General features: G+C 42.6%; 1 protein-coding gene across 1 annotated transcript in view; it reads left to right on the top strand.

Annotated features, from left to right (window-relative positions):
* TMC2 (transmembrane channel like 2) overlaps positions 1-14,402 on the top strand; it is a 58,575-nt gene that overhangs the window by 22,284 nt on the left and 21,889 nt on the right. The window contains exons 11-14 of the mRNA XM_048837213.2: positions 3,409-3,597; positions 8,740-8,919; positions 10,836-10,988; positions 13,209-13,337. Coding sequence (XP_048693170.1) covers positions 3,409-3,597; positions 8,740-8,919; positions 10,836-10,988; positions 13,209-13,337 — 651 coding nt within the window. The remainder of the gene's footprint in view (positions 1-3,408; positions 3,598-8,739; positions 8,920-10,835; positions 10,989-13,208; positions 13,338-14,402) is intronic.

The following is a 14,402-nucleotide window of genomic DNA, read 5'->3' as shown; positions in this document are numbered from 1 at the left end:
CCAAACTCATGCCCTTGCTGGCATTTGCTTTAGTTTGCTGCCTTGGAGACTCAGCTTAAGAAACAGGATTTTGCTTATAAACAGTTCTATACTGAACTTAATCCAAGCTCCTTCATAGGCTGGTTATCCCGAGGAGTGCTGGAACAATTTGTATAGTGAGAATGGTGAGAGCCATTGAACCAAACTGTAAACCCTGCATATGATGAAAATCACTTTAAGCTGGGGGTGCAGCACCCCTAATTCCAGCACCTCTGGTGATCCCCAGGGCTTTTGCCTACAGGGCTTCTTGTCTCTCCTCCTTGCTCTCTCTCTCACCTCCAATCAAAGGTCTTATCTTCCTGAGCTAAAATGAGATCCAGCTGCTCTGGCTGCCAAAGAGAGTCTGTGGAATTGTGCTGTACATCCTCACAAAGTACTAAGTCATGATACTCTATCACAGAGCTCATTAGAGAGATTAGCCCTAGCCCTGATGCATTAATATGAACTTTCTTAAATACAATGGGATCAGATCCAAGGATCTGGTATGGAGTCCAGCTCTAATTCCAATATAGAGGTTGGGTTCATTTTTATTTCTAATATAACTCTCACAATCTGCCAGTATACAAGCTGAATTTGAATGAAGGGGATTTTGGCGGGGGGGAGGGGTGGGTCTCTTTGCCAAAAATTCTTTGTTTAGCTTATTACATGTTTATGTAAAAGAGGGGACAGACAAGGAGTGTGTGTACATTTGCATTTGGGTCTTGACTACCATGTTACACAATACCAGCCAAATTCTGCTTCAGTTATACTGGTGTGAATCACAATAATGCCACTGATGTTAATGGAGTCATTGCGAATTTACACTGGTCTAGTTGAGAACAAAAGGTTGGCCCATATTGTATTAATTCCAAAGAAAATTGTTATGGAGAAAGCAATTATTGAGAAGATCCACTGTGGAGCTAGTTGAAAAATGGCAATTTGCAGAAAAAAATTAATATCTCATGAAAAGTTTTGGATTTTCAATAAAAATCCATAAGCCAAAAATTGAAAAAAGTTGTTAATTTTTCAAAACTATTTTCAATTTTAAAAAAATATCAGGTTTTGCTAACAATCTTTTGTTTTGAAAAGCAAAACACTGAACATTTTAATTGAAAACCAAACAAAAAATGATTAACTTTTAACTTTACATGGTTCCCCTCCCCCCATTCAGTTTTGGAGTTATGGAAAATTTCCATTAACATTTTGGTCAAAAAGCCATTTTTTTCATTAAAAACAAGTTTCAATTAAAAAGTCAACCAGCTGAGATGAACTCTGTGCATAGAAGAGCCCAATATAAAATGGACTGAGTAAAACATTTCTAGAATTCTTGAGAGGAGCAAAGAGCAATTTAGGTATCAGCACACCTAAAATGATTTTACACACGGAGAAAACCAAATGCATAGATCATTGTGGAAGGAGAAGTCAGTAATTAAAGGTTATGTTCAATTTCCTAAGATACAAATTCTTGAGCTGAATCCTACATCACAAAGTCCTTGAACTTAATTGTCTGCATTTGTCACACTCAAAGACAGACCTTGGAGAACGAGGGAGGTCACATGTGCATCAAGCATAGATAAAAACAGAAGGATCTTTGCTACAACAGAAGAGCCAATTTTAAAGGTGTATTAGATTTAGGGCTTATAATGTCTAATAGTAGGCAAACAGCATCTGGAGTGCTTGCATTAGTCATTTTAGTCCTCTCTATTTTAATATTTGCTGTTGAAAAGTTCATCCTTGAAGCTGGTAAAACTTTTGGGAACTCTCCAGAGAAAATTACTGGCTCAGACTGCCAAAGTCGTGGGTTTTCTTGTTTTTAATTCCTTTTGGCTCAATCCTGAAAAGCCTGGACCATTTCCTTTATTGTATGGGTAAGCAGGTAGGTAGGGAAGATTTAGGATCCTAACAATTCAGAAAAGTGCGACATCAAGTCGGGGTAAATGGCTTTTATAAAAAGATTGAGTGTGGGTAAAATCCCTTGTAATGCTTTGAAACAATGGTTTTACTCAGCTGTAATCTAAGCAAACATCTTGGACAGAAATCTCCCTGGTTTTGAAAGCACAAATTTGTTCCACAAGTGGTCTGATAAGTGCCCATGCAAATATTGCAATAAATGAACAAGGCAAAGGGAGGGTGCTAAGAAGGCAAATGTGCTACAACTCAAACTCACAGAGTGGAGAACAAGCTGAACTAATGTGACAAAGAATCTGAAGGAAAAACATTTTTCAGTTGCTTAGATACCAGTGCTAGGAGTCTGGACAACAAGCAAGAGGAATTGGAATTTCTCATTGATGAGAAGAAATTTGATACAATTGGAATGTTAAAATCACTGGTTACAATCTGTTTAGGAAGGTCAGAGTGGGTAAAAGTGGGTAGCACTCTACATTAATGACACCTTTTTAGTTGAAACTCAGAAGGACAGGATCTTGAATGCATTTGGATTAATATGCTAACTCACTAACAGAGGACAGGAGTGGGTACTGCGGGGGACCTGTTACAGACCACCAAATCAAACCAGAGAACAGGATGAGTTACTCCTGAATACCCAGCTATCGTGTGTGAAAAGAAAAATTGTGTTATGGGATATGTATGCTGGAGGTTCTGTGTGACCAATAGTAGAGGTTTTTAGAGTTTCTAAAAAATTGTATATATAAGAAAATTTTCCAATGCAGATAGTATTGTACCCAACATGAAGAAACTTAATTATGGACCTCACTATAACAAAGACAGACAATTTTATTCCTGGACTGGAAGTTGGTGGTTGCCTAGAGACTACTAATCATGATCTGATTATATTCAATCCAGGCAACCCCACCAGAAATAAATATATGCTTCAAAAACTCCAAATTTTTCCCAAAGCTGAGGAAAACGTTGAGTGGAATTGAGAGGAAATCTTTAAACATAAAAACATGAATGAAAATTGGGGGAATGCTTTAAAAAGAGTTTATTAGATGTCCAAAAAGCCATGATTTCACAGTCATAGCTCTCAAAAAACAGATTGAGAAGTGGCTTGATTACAGGGAGAAAAGGGTACTAAACAGCTCTTTAATCTAGCAGAGAAAGACATAATGAGAACCAATGGCTGGAAGATGAAGGCATAGATGTTTAACAGTAAGGGTTATTATTAACTTCTGGAATATTGGAACAAACTTCCCAGGAAAGTGAAGTCTCCGTCTCTGGATGTCTTCAAATGAAGATGGGATAGTTTTCTGGGAAGATATGTTTTAGTCAAACACAAGGCATTGTCCTCAATAACAGCATGGTGTAACTGGATGATATTCTATAGCCTGTTATATACAGGAAGTCAGAGTAGATGATCTAATGGTCCCTTCTGGTTTTAAACTATGAATCTATGTATCTGCTACAATTCTTTAAATGTATCTACTTATAAAGGAGTCTATTGTGGATGAGCAAGAAAGTAACAAGGATGAGAACATCCATCTGAGAAGATTCCTTCGGGTTCTGGCAAATGTGCTTATCATATGTTGCTTGTGTGGAAGTGGCTACCTCATTTATTTTGTGGTTAAACGGTCCCAGACTTTTTCAAAAATGCAAAACATTGGATGGTATGAAAGAAATGAGGTAAGAAGAGTTTGTTTCTGATTTTCTGTAATATTAACTTTCCTTGGAAAGAAGTGTAGTAATTGTTAGCATGAAGATAGCTGCTAAGACAAAAGATTGTGGGTTCAAATCCCACATCAGGATTAAGGTTAAAATGTTAAAAAGCACCAAAGTGTACATCTAACACGGGGCAGGGCAGAGGGAGTGAGTCTCAGAGTTTGGATCAACTGACTTGGGCTTGTGGTACAGGGCTAAAAATAGCTATGTAGACATCCCTGCTTGGGCTGGAGCCCAGGCACTAAGACCCATCCACCTTGCCAGATTTCAGAGCCCAGATTCCAGCCCAAGCGGGAACGTCTACACTGCTGTTTTTTAGCTCCACAGCCTGAGCCACACAGGCCTGAGTCAGTTGACCCAGGCTCTGAGACTTTCTGTCACAAGGTTGTTCCCTCCCCCCACCTCCAGTGTAGACATAGCTGAAGTGACTTAAGTAACTAAGGGCATGGCTACACTTGCAGATGTAGAGTGCTTTGAGTTAAACCAGCCTTCGGAGAGTGAAGTAGGGAAAGCGCTGCAGTCTGTCCACACTGACAGCTTCAAGCGCACCGCTGTGGCCACATTTTTGGCACTTGCAGCAGCACTGGGAGTGGTGCATTATGGGCAGCTATCCCAGCATGCAAGTGTCTGCAACATGCTTTTCAAATGGGGCGGGGGGGGGGTGGAGGAGAGAAAGTGGGTTTTTGAGGGGCTGAGAGCATGTCAGCATGCTGTCTTGTAAGTTCAGACAGCAGCAGACCCCCCTCCCCCCGCGCCTCTCTTTCTCTCACACACAGCATTCCACACAAATGATTGCTTTGTCTCGGAGCAGATGAGCAGCCGGCTGTCAGAAACGGAGCTTTCAAAGGGCATATCTGCATTCCTGCAGAGATTCAAAAACAATGACAAGAGTGGCCACTTGACTTAAGGGGATTATGGGACGTTTCTGGAGGCTGATCAGAGCACAGTAATGCAACACTTCGTTCACACTGGCGCTGCGGCGCTCCACGAGGGCACAGCAAACGTTATTCCACTTGCCGAGGTGGAGTACCAGCAGCGCTGTAGCCGTGGAGTCAGAGCGCTCTACGTGCCTTGCCAGTGCGGACGGGTAGTGAGCTCCTGCACCCGGGGCTCCTTTATTGCGCTGTAACTCACAATGTAGCCAAGCCTTAAGTCCCATTAATTTTCAATGGGGCTTATGTGATTTAGGTGCTTTGGAAAATTTTATCCCAAGTCTCAAACTTGGTATTGAGATGCGGTATTGTATAAGAAGGGTCCCTTGACTGTTAGAGGTGCCCTCCCCTCAGATAAAAGGTTAAACTGAGCTCCCTTCTGTCTGCTGCTGATCAAGCTGGTTGAAAAATAGAATCTCCACCCCATGGGAAATGCTGAGATTTTGACATTTGGTTTTGTTACATTTTGAGGCAAAAAGTTGAAATCTTGGAATCTTTCAAAGAATGACGTATTCCTGAATGTGTTTTGTTTTGACCTTCTCAAAATGTTTCATTTCAACTTTATCATTTCAACTTCTGTTATATTTAGAATATATAAAAGTTGAAATGATGAAATCCAAACTAAATGTTTAGATAATTTCCTGTGAGAATTTTGACAAAATTGATACATTCCTGCAAAACATTTCAATTTAGTAGAATCAGCATTTTCCAACAGAAAAATGTTGCCTCAGAAAAATTTCAACCAGCTGTAACCTCTGAGGCTTTTCTGCTGATATTTTAAGATCTCATGGCATTTTTCCCAAAAGAAAAAGGGATATTCCTGATGTCCAACTTCTGGCCAGCGTTCCCTCCCTCAGTAAGGTAGATACTAGAAAAACCTACACATTCTATCAGGGACTACACAAGTGCAACTCTCCCTAAAGTCAGTGGGTGTTGTACATGTGTGACCAAGGGCAAAATCTGTGCATCATTGCTGGGTTCATAAGAAAACTGAGTTCCAGGTATGTTTTCCATTCTAGTCAGCAACATATTCTTAAAAGTGTGAAGGAGACACTCATTTTTTTAAAAAATAAAGATTATTTTACGCACAGGCTGACAGCTTAGTTTCTGTGATATTCTTGCTACATTAAAATAGGAGCATTGGACCTCATTCTGAAAGGCCTCCGCTCTCTTTAAAGTAAATGGGAGTTGTGGTTAGTAAGCTCTGGGGTCACAGGAGCATCTTCTGTTGACCTCATCCCTCCGATAACAACATAAGTGTTCTGGCAAAATGCACAAATCATCCCAGATTATTCAGCCTTTGGGACTGTAGGAGGTACAGTAATTAGATATGCCAGGAACTGAAGTCATTTTGCAATCTGGGAGGTACCTCAGCTGGGTTTTCCCCCTTTGAGTTATTATACGGACACCACCCCCGTGGCATAGTAGATATCACAAAATAAATCTGGGAAGAGGAACCCAATGAGGGGAGAAATATAATTGACCATGTGTTGCAGATGCGAGAATGGATAGCCCGGGTCACCCCTATTGTACGGGAACATTTGGAAAAGGTGCAGGAGGCCCAGCAAACCCATTACAATTGCCAGGCAAAAGTCTGACAGTTCTAACCAGGGGATCAGGTGATGGTGTTGGTACCCATGGCAGAAAACAAGCTTTTGGCCCAATGGCAGGGGGCCTATGAGGTGATTGAAACTGTGGGGGAAGTAACCTACAAGATGTGGCAATCAGGATGCTGGAAACAAGAACAAATTTATCACATTAACCTCTTAAAGCCTTGGCACAAATGGGAGGTGCGTGTAGTGGCCCAAGACACCCTGATCCAGGGAAATAACATGCAGGAGCAGATCAGGATATCTACTGATCTGACACCAAACCAGAAGAAAGAGGTAACTGAGATGATCAACCGATACCAGGACGTGTTTTCAACCAAACCAGGTCAGACCACCGAAGCATATCACCACATTATCACAGACCCTGGGGCAAAGGTAACTTTAAGGCCCTATCAGGTCCCAGCAGCAAAAAGGGAGGAGATCAAGGCAGAGGTAAAAAGGATGTTGGAGCTGGGAGTCATCGAAGAGTCTCACAGTCAGTGGTCAAGCCCGATTGTGTTGGTGCCCAAACCCAATGGAACCACTAGGTTTTGTAATGACTTTCACCAACTGAATGAGATATCCAAATTCAATGCATACCCCATATCGATGAGTTAGTTGACTGCCTGGGCAATGCCCGATTTTTGACCATTTTTGACCCTTTGATTTAACAAAGGCATACTGGCAGATTCCCCTTGCCAAAGATGCAAAAGAAAAGACGGCATTCTCTACCCCAGAGGGTCTGTTTCAATATACTGTTCTTCCTTTTGGACTGCCTGGGGCACCTGCCACCTTCCAGCATCTTATGGACAAGCTCCTACAGCCCCATACGAGTTATGCAACGGCATACCTGGATTATTCACACCCCTAAACTGGGAAACCCACTTGGAAAAAGTGGAAGTGGTTCTGGAAATGCTACGACAGGCTGGCTTCACAGCCAACCCAGCCAAGTGTGCTGTAAGGCTAGTTGAGACTAAATACCTTGGCTACATTGTAGGAAGGGGCATGGTCAAGCACCAACTAAACAAACTAGAGGCTATCCAGAATTGGCCCTGGCCAAATTGGAAAAAGCAAGTCTGGGCATTCCTGGGTGCGGTGGGGTACTACTGACAATTTACTCCCCATTTTGCTACCAGAGCGAGTCCCCTGACAGACCTGATAAAAGCCCGGGGTCCAGACATAGTGAAGTGAACAGATGCCACAGAGAAAGTATTCATGGATCTATGGACAGCCCTCTGCAGTAACCCCGTGCTTATAGCCCCAGACTTCAACAAAGAATTCATTTTACAGACAGGTGCATCTGAAGTAGGATAGGGAGCTGTCCTATCGCACATGGTCAGAGATGAAGAACACCCAATCCTCTACCTCAACAAGAAACTCCTCCCGAGAGAGTAGAAGTATGCCATGGTTGAAAGAGTGCCTAGCTGTGAAATGGGCCCTGGAAACACTACGTTATTACCTTCTGGGACGATGGTTTACCCTTGTGACTGACCATTCACCCCTCCAATGGACGCAGCGAAATAAAGAGAAGAACGCAAGGGTGAACAGATGGTTCCTGTCCCTACAACTTTTCCAGTTCACCATACAACACCAGGCTGGAAGCCACCATGGCAATGCAGTTGGCTTGTCACTGGTACACTGCCTAACGTCCCAAGTTGCCCAACCCTGTGGTGTTTAGCGGTGGGGGGGAAAAGATATGTGACAGGGTCAGGCCAGATGGCTACAGGAGAGTGATAGAAGGCAGATATATTAGCCCCAGTTTAAGTAGGTCCCGTTTCCAGAACAATCAGGAACTTTCTGGAAACAATTAAGGCAGACAGGCTGATTAGAACACCTGCAGCCAATCAAGAAGCTGCCAGAATTAATTAAGGCAGGCTAATCAGGGCAACTGGTTAGTGAGGGGTGAGTAAGGAGCTGGGAGCTAGAGGACGTGCTGCTGGAGGACTCAGGAGTACAAGCGTTAACAGACATCAGGAGGAAGGTCCTGTGGTGAGAACAAAGAAGGTGTTGGGAGAAGGCCATGGGGAAGTAGCCCAGGAAATTGTAGCTGTCGCACAGCTGTTCCAGAAGGCACTCTGCACAGCTGCAGTCCACAGGGCCCTGGGCTGGAACCCGGGTTGAGGGCAGGCCCGTGTTCCCCCCAAACCTCCCAACTCCTGATCCAACACAGGAGGCTCCACTGGAGGGGAAGGTCTCTAGGCTGTTCCCCGACCCACATGGTGGATCAGCAGAGACTGCGGGGATTGTTCTCACTCTTTTTTCCCCATGCTGGCCAGTGATGAGGTTATCTGAGTGAAAGGCAGATTTGAGCCATGAAAGTGGCCAAACTGAGGGCTACTGTGAATCTCTGAGGCGAGCAAATCCACCAATAAGCGCAGGACCCACCAAGGTAGAGGAGGAACTTTATCACAATACATTTCCTGACCTGCATTAATGGAAAATTGCAGACTCTGAAAAGAGATGTCAGCTTTCTCTTCCTAGGAAGTGAAGCGGCCTTCATATATGAAATACTGTAAGACCTACTTTTGATAAGTGCTGAAAATATCATTATTGTTATTATTAACAGCAGTATCCTCATTTGGCAGGTTGAAATTGTTATGTCCTTGCTAGGAATGTTTTGTCCTCCACTGTTTGAAACCATTGCTGCCTTAGAGGAGTACCATCCTCGCATTGGATTGAAATGGCAGCTGGGACGTATCTTTGCTCTGTTTCTCGGAAACCTCTATACCTTTTTATTGGCCCTAATGGATGATGTCAATGAAAAGGTAAGCAGCACTACAATGAAAGAGAAAACAAGAACCATAATATGTTCTAGAATCCAACATGTGTGATCATAATTCTTAAAGCTAACATGAACAAAAGACTCCCTTGCTATAGGATATTACTGATTTTTTTCCATTCATATGTACTGTCATAAATATAAAGGGAAGGCTAACCACCTTTAAATCCCTCCTGGCCAGAGGAAAAACCCTTTTCACCTGTTAAGGGTTAAGAAGCTAAGACAACCTCACTGGCACCTCACCAAAATGACCAATGAGGAGACAAGATACTTTCAAAGCTGGAGGGTGGGGGGGACAAAGGGTTCTCTCTGTCTGTGTGTTGCTTTTGCTGGGACCAGAGCAGGAATGCAGGTCAGAACTCCTGTAAAAAGTCAGTAAGCAATCTAGTTAGATATGCATTAGATTCTGTTTTGTTTAAATGGCTGGTAAAATAAGTTGTGCTGAATATATATTGTGCTAGTTGTATATTCCTGTTTTTGTGTCTTTTTGTAACTTAAGGTTTTGCCAAGAGGGATTCTCTATGTTTTGAATCTAATTACCCTGCAAGGTATTTACCATCCTGATTTTACAGAGGTGATTCTTTTACTTTTTCTTCAATTAAAATTCTTCTTTTAAGAACCTGATTGCTTTTTCCTTGTTCTTAAGATCCAAGGGTTTGGGTCTGTGTTCACCTATGCACATTGGTGAGGATTTAAAAAAAAAACAAACCCTAACCCCTTTTATCTCCAGGCAAATAGACAGAAAACCCCTCTAGCTGCTCTTAGCTAAAAAAAAAACCTCTTCAGGTCTGTGAAGACTGGTGAATTTCCCTGTAGGAGGTTAACTACTGTGCCTTTAGGTAGAGAAAACTCCAGCTCACAAAAGACAATTCCCTTTTGTCTCTGCTCTGGCCCCCAAGCAGAGACAAAAAAAAAAAAAAAAACTAACTGCTTTCAGTTTAAAACCTGCTTTCCAGCAGCCCAAAGGAAAAAAAGAATTTCCTTTTAAAAATCTGTGCTTCTGGTTCAAAAAAATCTCAAATTGATCTCAAAATGATTTCAAGTTAATCCCACTGCTCTGCCACCATGTCAAGGTTCTTTCCCCACTCTGAACTCTAGGGTACAGATGTGGGGACCTGCATGAAAACCCCCCTAAGCTTATTTTTACCAGTTTAGGTTAAAACTTCCCCAAGGTACAAACTATTTTACCTTTTGCCCCTGGACTTTATTGCTACCACCACGAAGCGTCTAACAAATATAAAAGGGAAAGAGCCCACTTGGAAACGTCTTTCCCCCCCAAATCCTCCCAAACCCTATACCCCCTTTCCTGGGGAAGGCTTGATAAAAATCCTCACCAATTTGCATAGAATTTTAATTGAAGAAAAAATAAAAGAATCACCTCTGTAACATCAGGATGGTAAATACCTTACAGGGTAATCAGATGCAAAACATAGAGAATCCCTCTAGGCAAAACCTTAAATTACAAAAAGACACAAAAACAGGAATATATATTCCATTCAGCACAACTTATTTTATCAGCCATTTAAACAAAGCAGAATCTAATGCATATCTAACTAGATTGCTTACTGACTTTTTACAGGAGTTCTGACCTGCATTCCTGCTCTGGTCCCAGATTTAAAGGTGGTTAGCCTTCCCTTTATATTTATGACACGCCCCCCCCCAAATCACAGATAGGCTGAAACGCTGGCTGTGGTTTGTTGTAGGTCACTATTTACATTAAAGATGGCACCTACATATCATGGTGGTGGCCACATTAGATAGATTAAAAACTATACAGCTTGGGCCTATCTGGATTTGGGTTGGAGCCTGAATTTGCCCTACGTGTAGGTGTGCTCTGATCTGGTGTGTTAGTTTAGGCCCAACACTAGAGGTTTTCAGCTGCATGTGTCTCTTCTGTTTTAGTTGACTGAAGAAGTAGTGATAAAGAACATCACACACTGGACCCTGCTTAGCTACTATAACTCATCTGCAATGAATGACAGTGCGGTTATTCCACCTCCTATTGATCCTGCAGACATGCCTAGAGGTCCTTGCTGGGAGACAACTGTGGGCATTGTAAGCAATTTTGGGGACCTCAGCTATGATAATATGTAGAAGTTTCTTAGCGGATACTTTTTTTGGTTGTTATTAATTTTACCAAAGTCTGAAGTTTGATGCCCAAATGACCAATATGGGGGTGCTTTAAAAAAATTCCATGCAGTAGCACTGCTGTACAGCATAGGGGCCTGCAAAGAGCCAACTACCTCCTGATAGCTGATGGAAGCACTCAAACTACCACTGACGGAAGAAATTACAGGCATTCCTCCCCTCACAGATGAAGCTCATTTGGGGCAAAATTTTCAGGAGTGCCCACCAAGTATCCAACTTGGGATACTTTCAAGAAGGCTGGTTTTCAGAAACACTGAACAGCCAGAACTGGAAGCTATTGCAATTGGTGATGTAGACTGTATTATCAGTTTGGTCATACATTAAAGAGTAGCTTCTAATTTATTATTATTCACCATGTTTCACCTTTCACCCAGTATTTAATATAAAGAGTAGGTAATATGCAAAGGGAGGTTCTGAAACCAACCAACAAATTGCAATGAAGTTTTAGCACAACTTGTTCAGAAAAATGAAATTCATAATAGAACAGTTTATGGGGTAAGCCACATTAATTCAGAGTTTTCGGTGAGCATATTTGCAGAATGCTATATGGTAAATCAGAAAAAACCACCTCAGCATGTGTATGTTTTAAATTAGCACTGGACCTGCTCCTATTTCCTGGGATCACAATGTATAAGGGAGACAAAGTGGATGAGGTAATATATTTTATTGGACCAACTTCTATCGGCTTAAAACCACCTTCACCAAAACAAGCACAGTACACCAGAGAAGTAGATCACATCATGGAACAGAGCACTAATTCCCCACAGAACCTACTTCAAAATAGCATAAAAGCCACTGACCACACATCCCTAGTTATCAACCCCCACCCCACACTGGAGCTCAGACAAGGTATTGAACAATTACAACACATACTTGATGGGGACCACATCCTGAAAGAAATCTTTCCTGAACTTCCTCTCCTGGACTTCAAAACAACCCCCCAACCTCATCATCTGAAGCAAGCTCTCCATAGACCAGGACCCACCAACTCAAAGTGCCACTAGCCCCTGTCATAACACCACATGCAAAACCTGCAGACATATTTCCATCGCTATGATGATCAATACCCCCACAACACACCTTTCAAGATTCATGGGTCCTACAAAAGCCTATGACAATATATAGTGTACCTCATCCAGTGCACCATATGCCCCAACAACTATGTAGGTGAAATGAGAGAATCACTACACTCTCAAATGAACTCACACAGAAAAATAATGCAAGACAAAACCAGCATGTCACCTGTGGGTGAACACCTTTCACAAAACAATCACTCTATATTGGACCTTTCAGTCCTCATCCTCAAAGGAAACCTGCACAACACCTTCACAAAAAAAAAAAAAAAAAAAAAAGAGCTAGGGAGCTCAAATTCATAAAAAAATAATAATAAAAAAAAACTCTGCTAGACACAAAAAATGGACTCAGAGACACTGATTTTATGTCTCATTACAACAATCTGTAATCCACTAACTCTCCTTTGTGCTATGACTGCAGAGGTGTTACCTGCCCACTTCATTTTGAATGGTTTCTTGCAATGTGTGTTAACTCCTTATGCTTAACAATCAGTACCACCTTGTATTTAGCTCTGACAATTTGATTAACTTTCCCAGACTTCCAGAAGAGGATCTGGGGAGCTCAAAAGTTTGTATCCTTCACCAGCAGAAGTTGTTCCACTAAAAAGATAATACCTCACCCAAATTTTCTCTCTCATATCCTGGGCCAAACACAGTTACAGCAACACTGCCATAGAATTTAGATGATCCGGTTGTCCCTTCTGGCCTTAGTTGGACCTCCTGTATATCACTGCCCGCCAACGGCACTCAGCATCTGCACTGTAAAGCCAAACAATCAAAATGAGAACAAAACAACTGAAATTAGCCCTAAATAATCAAAATTAGATCAAGGCGGCCAGCCAGCAATTGATAGTTGGTGGCTGTAATGCAGCCTGTGCTTCTTGAAATACACAGCTGGTGAGCATCACCAAAAGTGAGAAGACAGGGAAAAGACCAACTTCTACTCTGTTTAAAGGGCACTCATGGAGAGAGACCGATTAAGGGAGGATAGAGTCTTCCAATGCACCACTTAAATTACAGTAGCTAATTGCTCTTTCCTTGTGTTCAATTGCAGGAATTTGTAAGACTCACGGTGTCTGATATTCTGGTGACCTACGTAACCATCCTGGTGGGAGATTTTATGCGTGCTTGCTTTGTCAGATTTGTGAACTACTGCTGGTGCTGGGACCTTGAGGCTGGATTTGTAAGTCAGTGTCTTAAAGCTGAAAGGATATAAGCAATTTTTAGCCATTTTATAATTGATTTTTTTAATGCATCAAGCGTTATTACAATCTAATTAGATATTTTCATTCATGAAGTGTATCCATGCAACATTTCTCTGCAGGTCAATAAAGCTCACCTTAAAAAAAACAACACAGCACAACAAAAACTTAAGAAAAACCCACCTTGCTCTAGTCCTACTAAGATAAGGTCTGACTGAACCCTGCAAGATTCAGTCCATTTTGGTGTTCATGAACTAAACCATGCAACTGAGTTCACAAGGAATCAATTATGTGTTTGCTTGTAGATTGAAATTCACTTAGCTGAACCTTCAAGTCCTCCACATTTAGGTCTCCTTCTCAAGCCCCAGGACCTCCCTATTTATAGGGCCCACTATGGATGAGGCAGGATACCTTAAGTAACAATATGAATCCTATGCAATATTATCTGCCCTTGAATACAGTGTTCCTTCTGCTGTAAGTACGCATGAATAAACAGTAAGTGCAAGGCTGAATAAAGAGTAAGTGCAAGAATTCACCTCAGGCAACATGGAGGAGCATAATGCACACCATTTATATCCACCTTTCCTACCCTGCTCCCCAAGCCGGGCTGCCTCTGCACAGCCAGGCACTCCCCAGGCAACTCCAAGCTGCATCTCTGACTCCCTCTTGCCTCTTCCCTGAAGGAGCCTGGCACCAGCTGGTGACACCCCCTGCCCACAGAGCCTGACTGCCATGAGATGCTCCCCAAAGTGCTCGCTCACTGCTGCCTTGGTGCTCATGGCTCTGCTGCTGCTCCACAGTGGTGACCAAGTGCCGTGGGGAGCATCTCATGGCAGTCGGGCTCTGCGTGCAGGAGCTGGCTCCTTTGGAAAGGCAAGAGGGCGTCAGGATCACAGCTCAGAGCTGTACCGCCCACCCTGCCTGGAGGGTGCCTGGCCATGCAGAGGTGGCCCAGCACAGGGAGCAGCCAGCCAACATCCCAGCTTCCACAGCATGGAGAGTCAGGCGCCCAAGCAGCCTGGGCAACTCCCACCAGCTTCCAATAC

Source organism: Caretta caretta, chromosome 2 (assembly GCF_965140235.1).
Source record: "Caretta caretta isolate rCarCar2 chromosome 2, rCarCar1.hap1, whole genome shotgun sequence".
NCBI lineage: Eukaryota > Metazoa > Chordata > Testudines > Cheloniidae > Caretta > Caretta caretta.
This window is presented reverse-complemented; position numbering and strand designations above follow the sequence as displayed.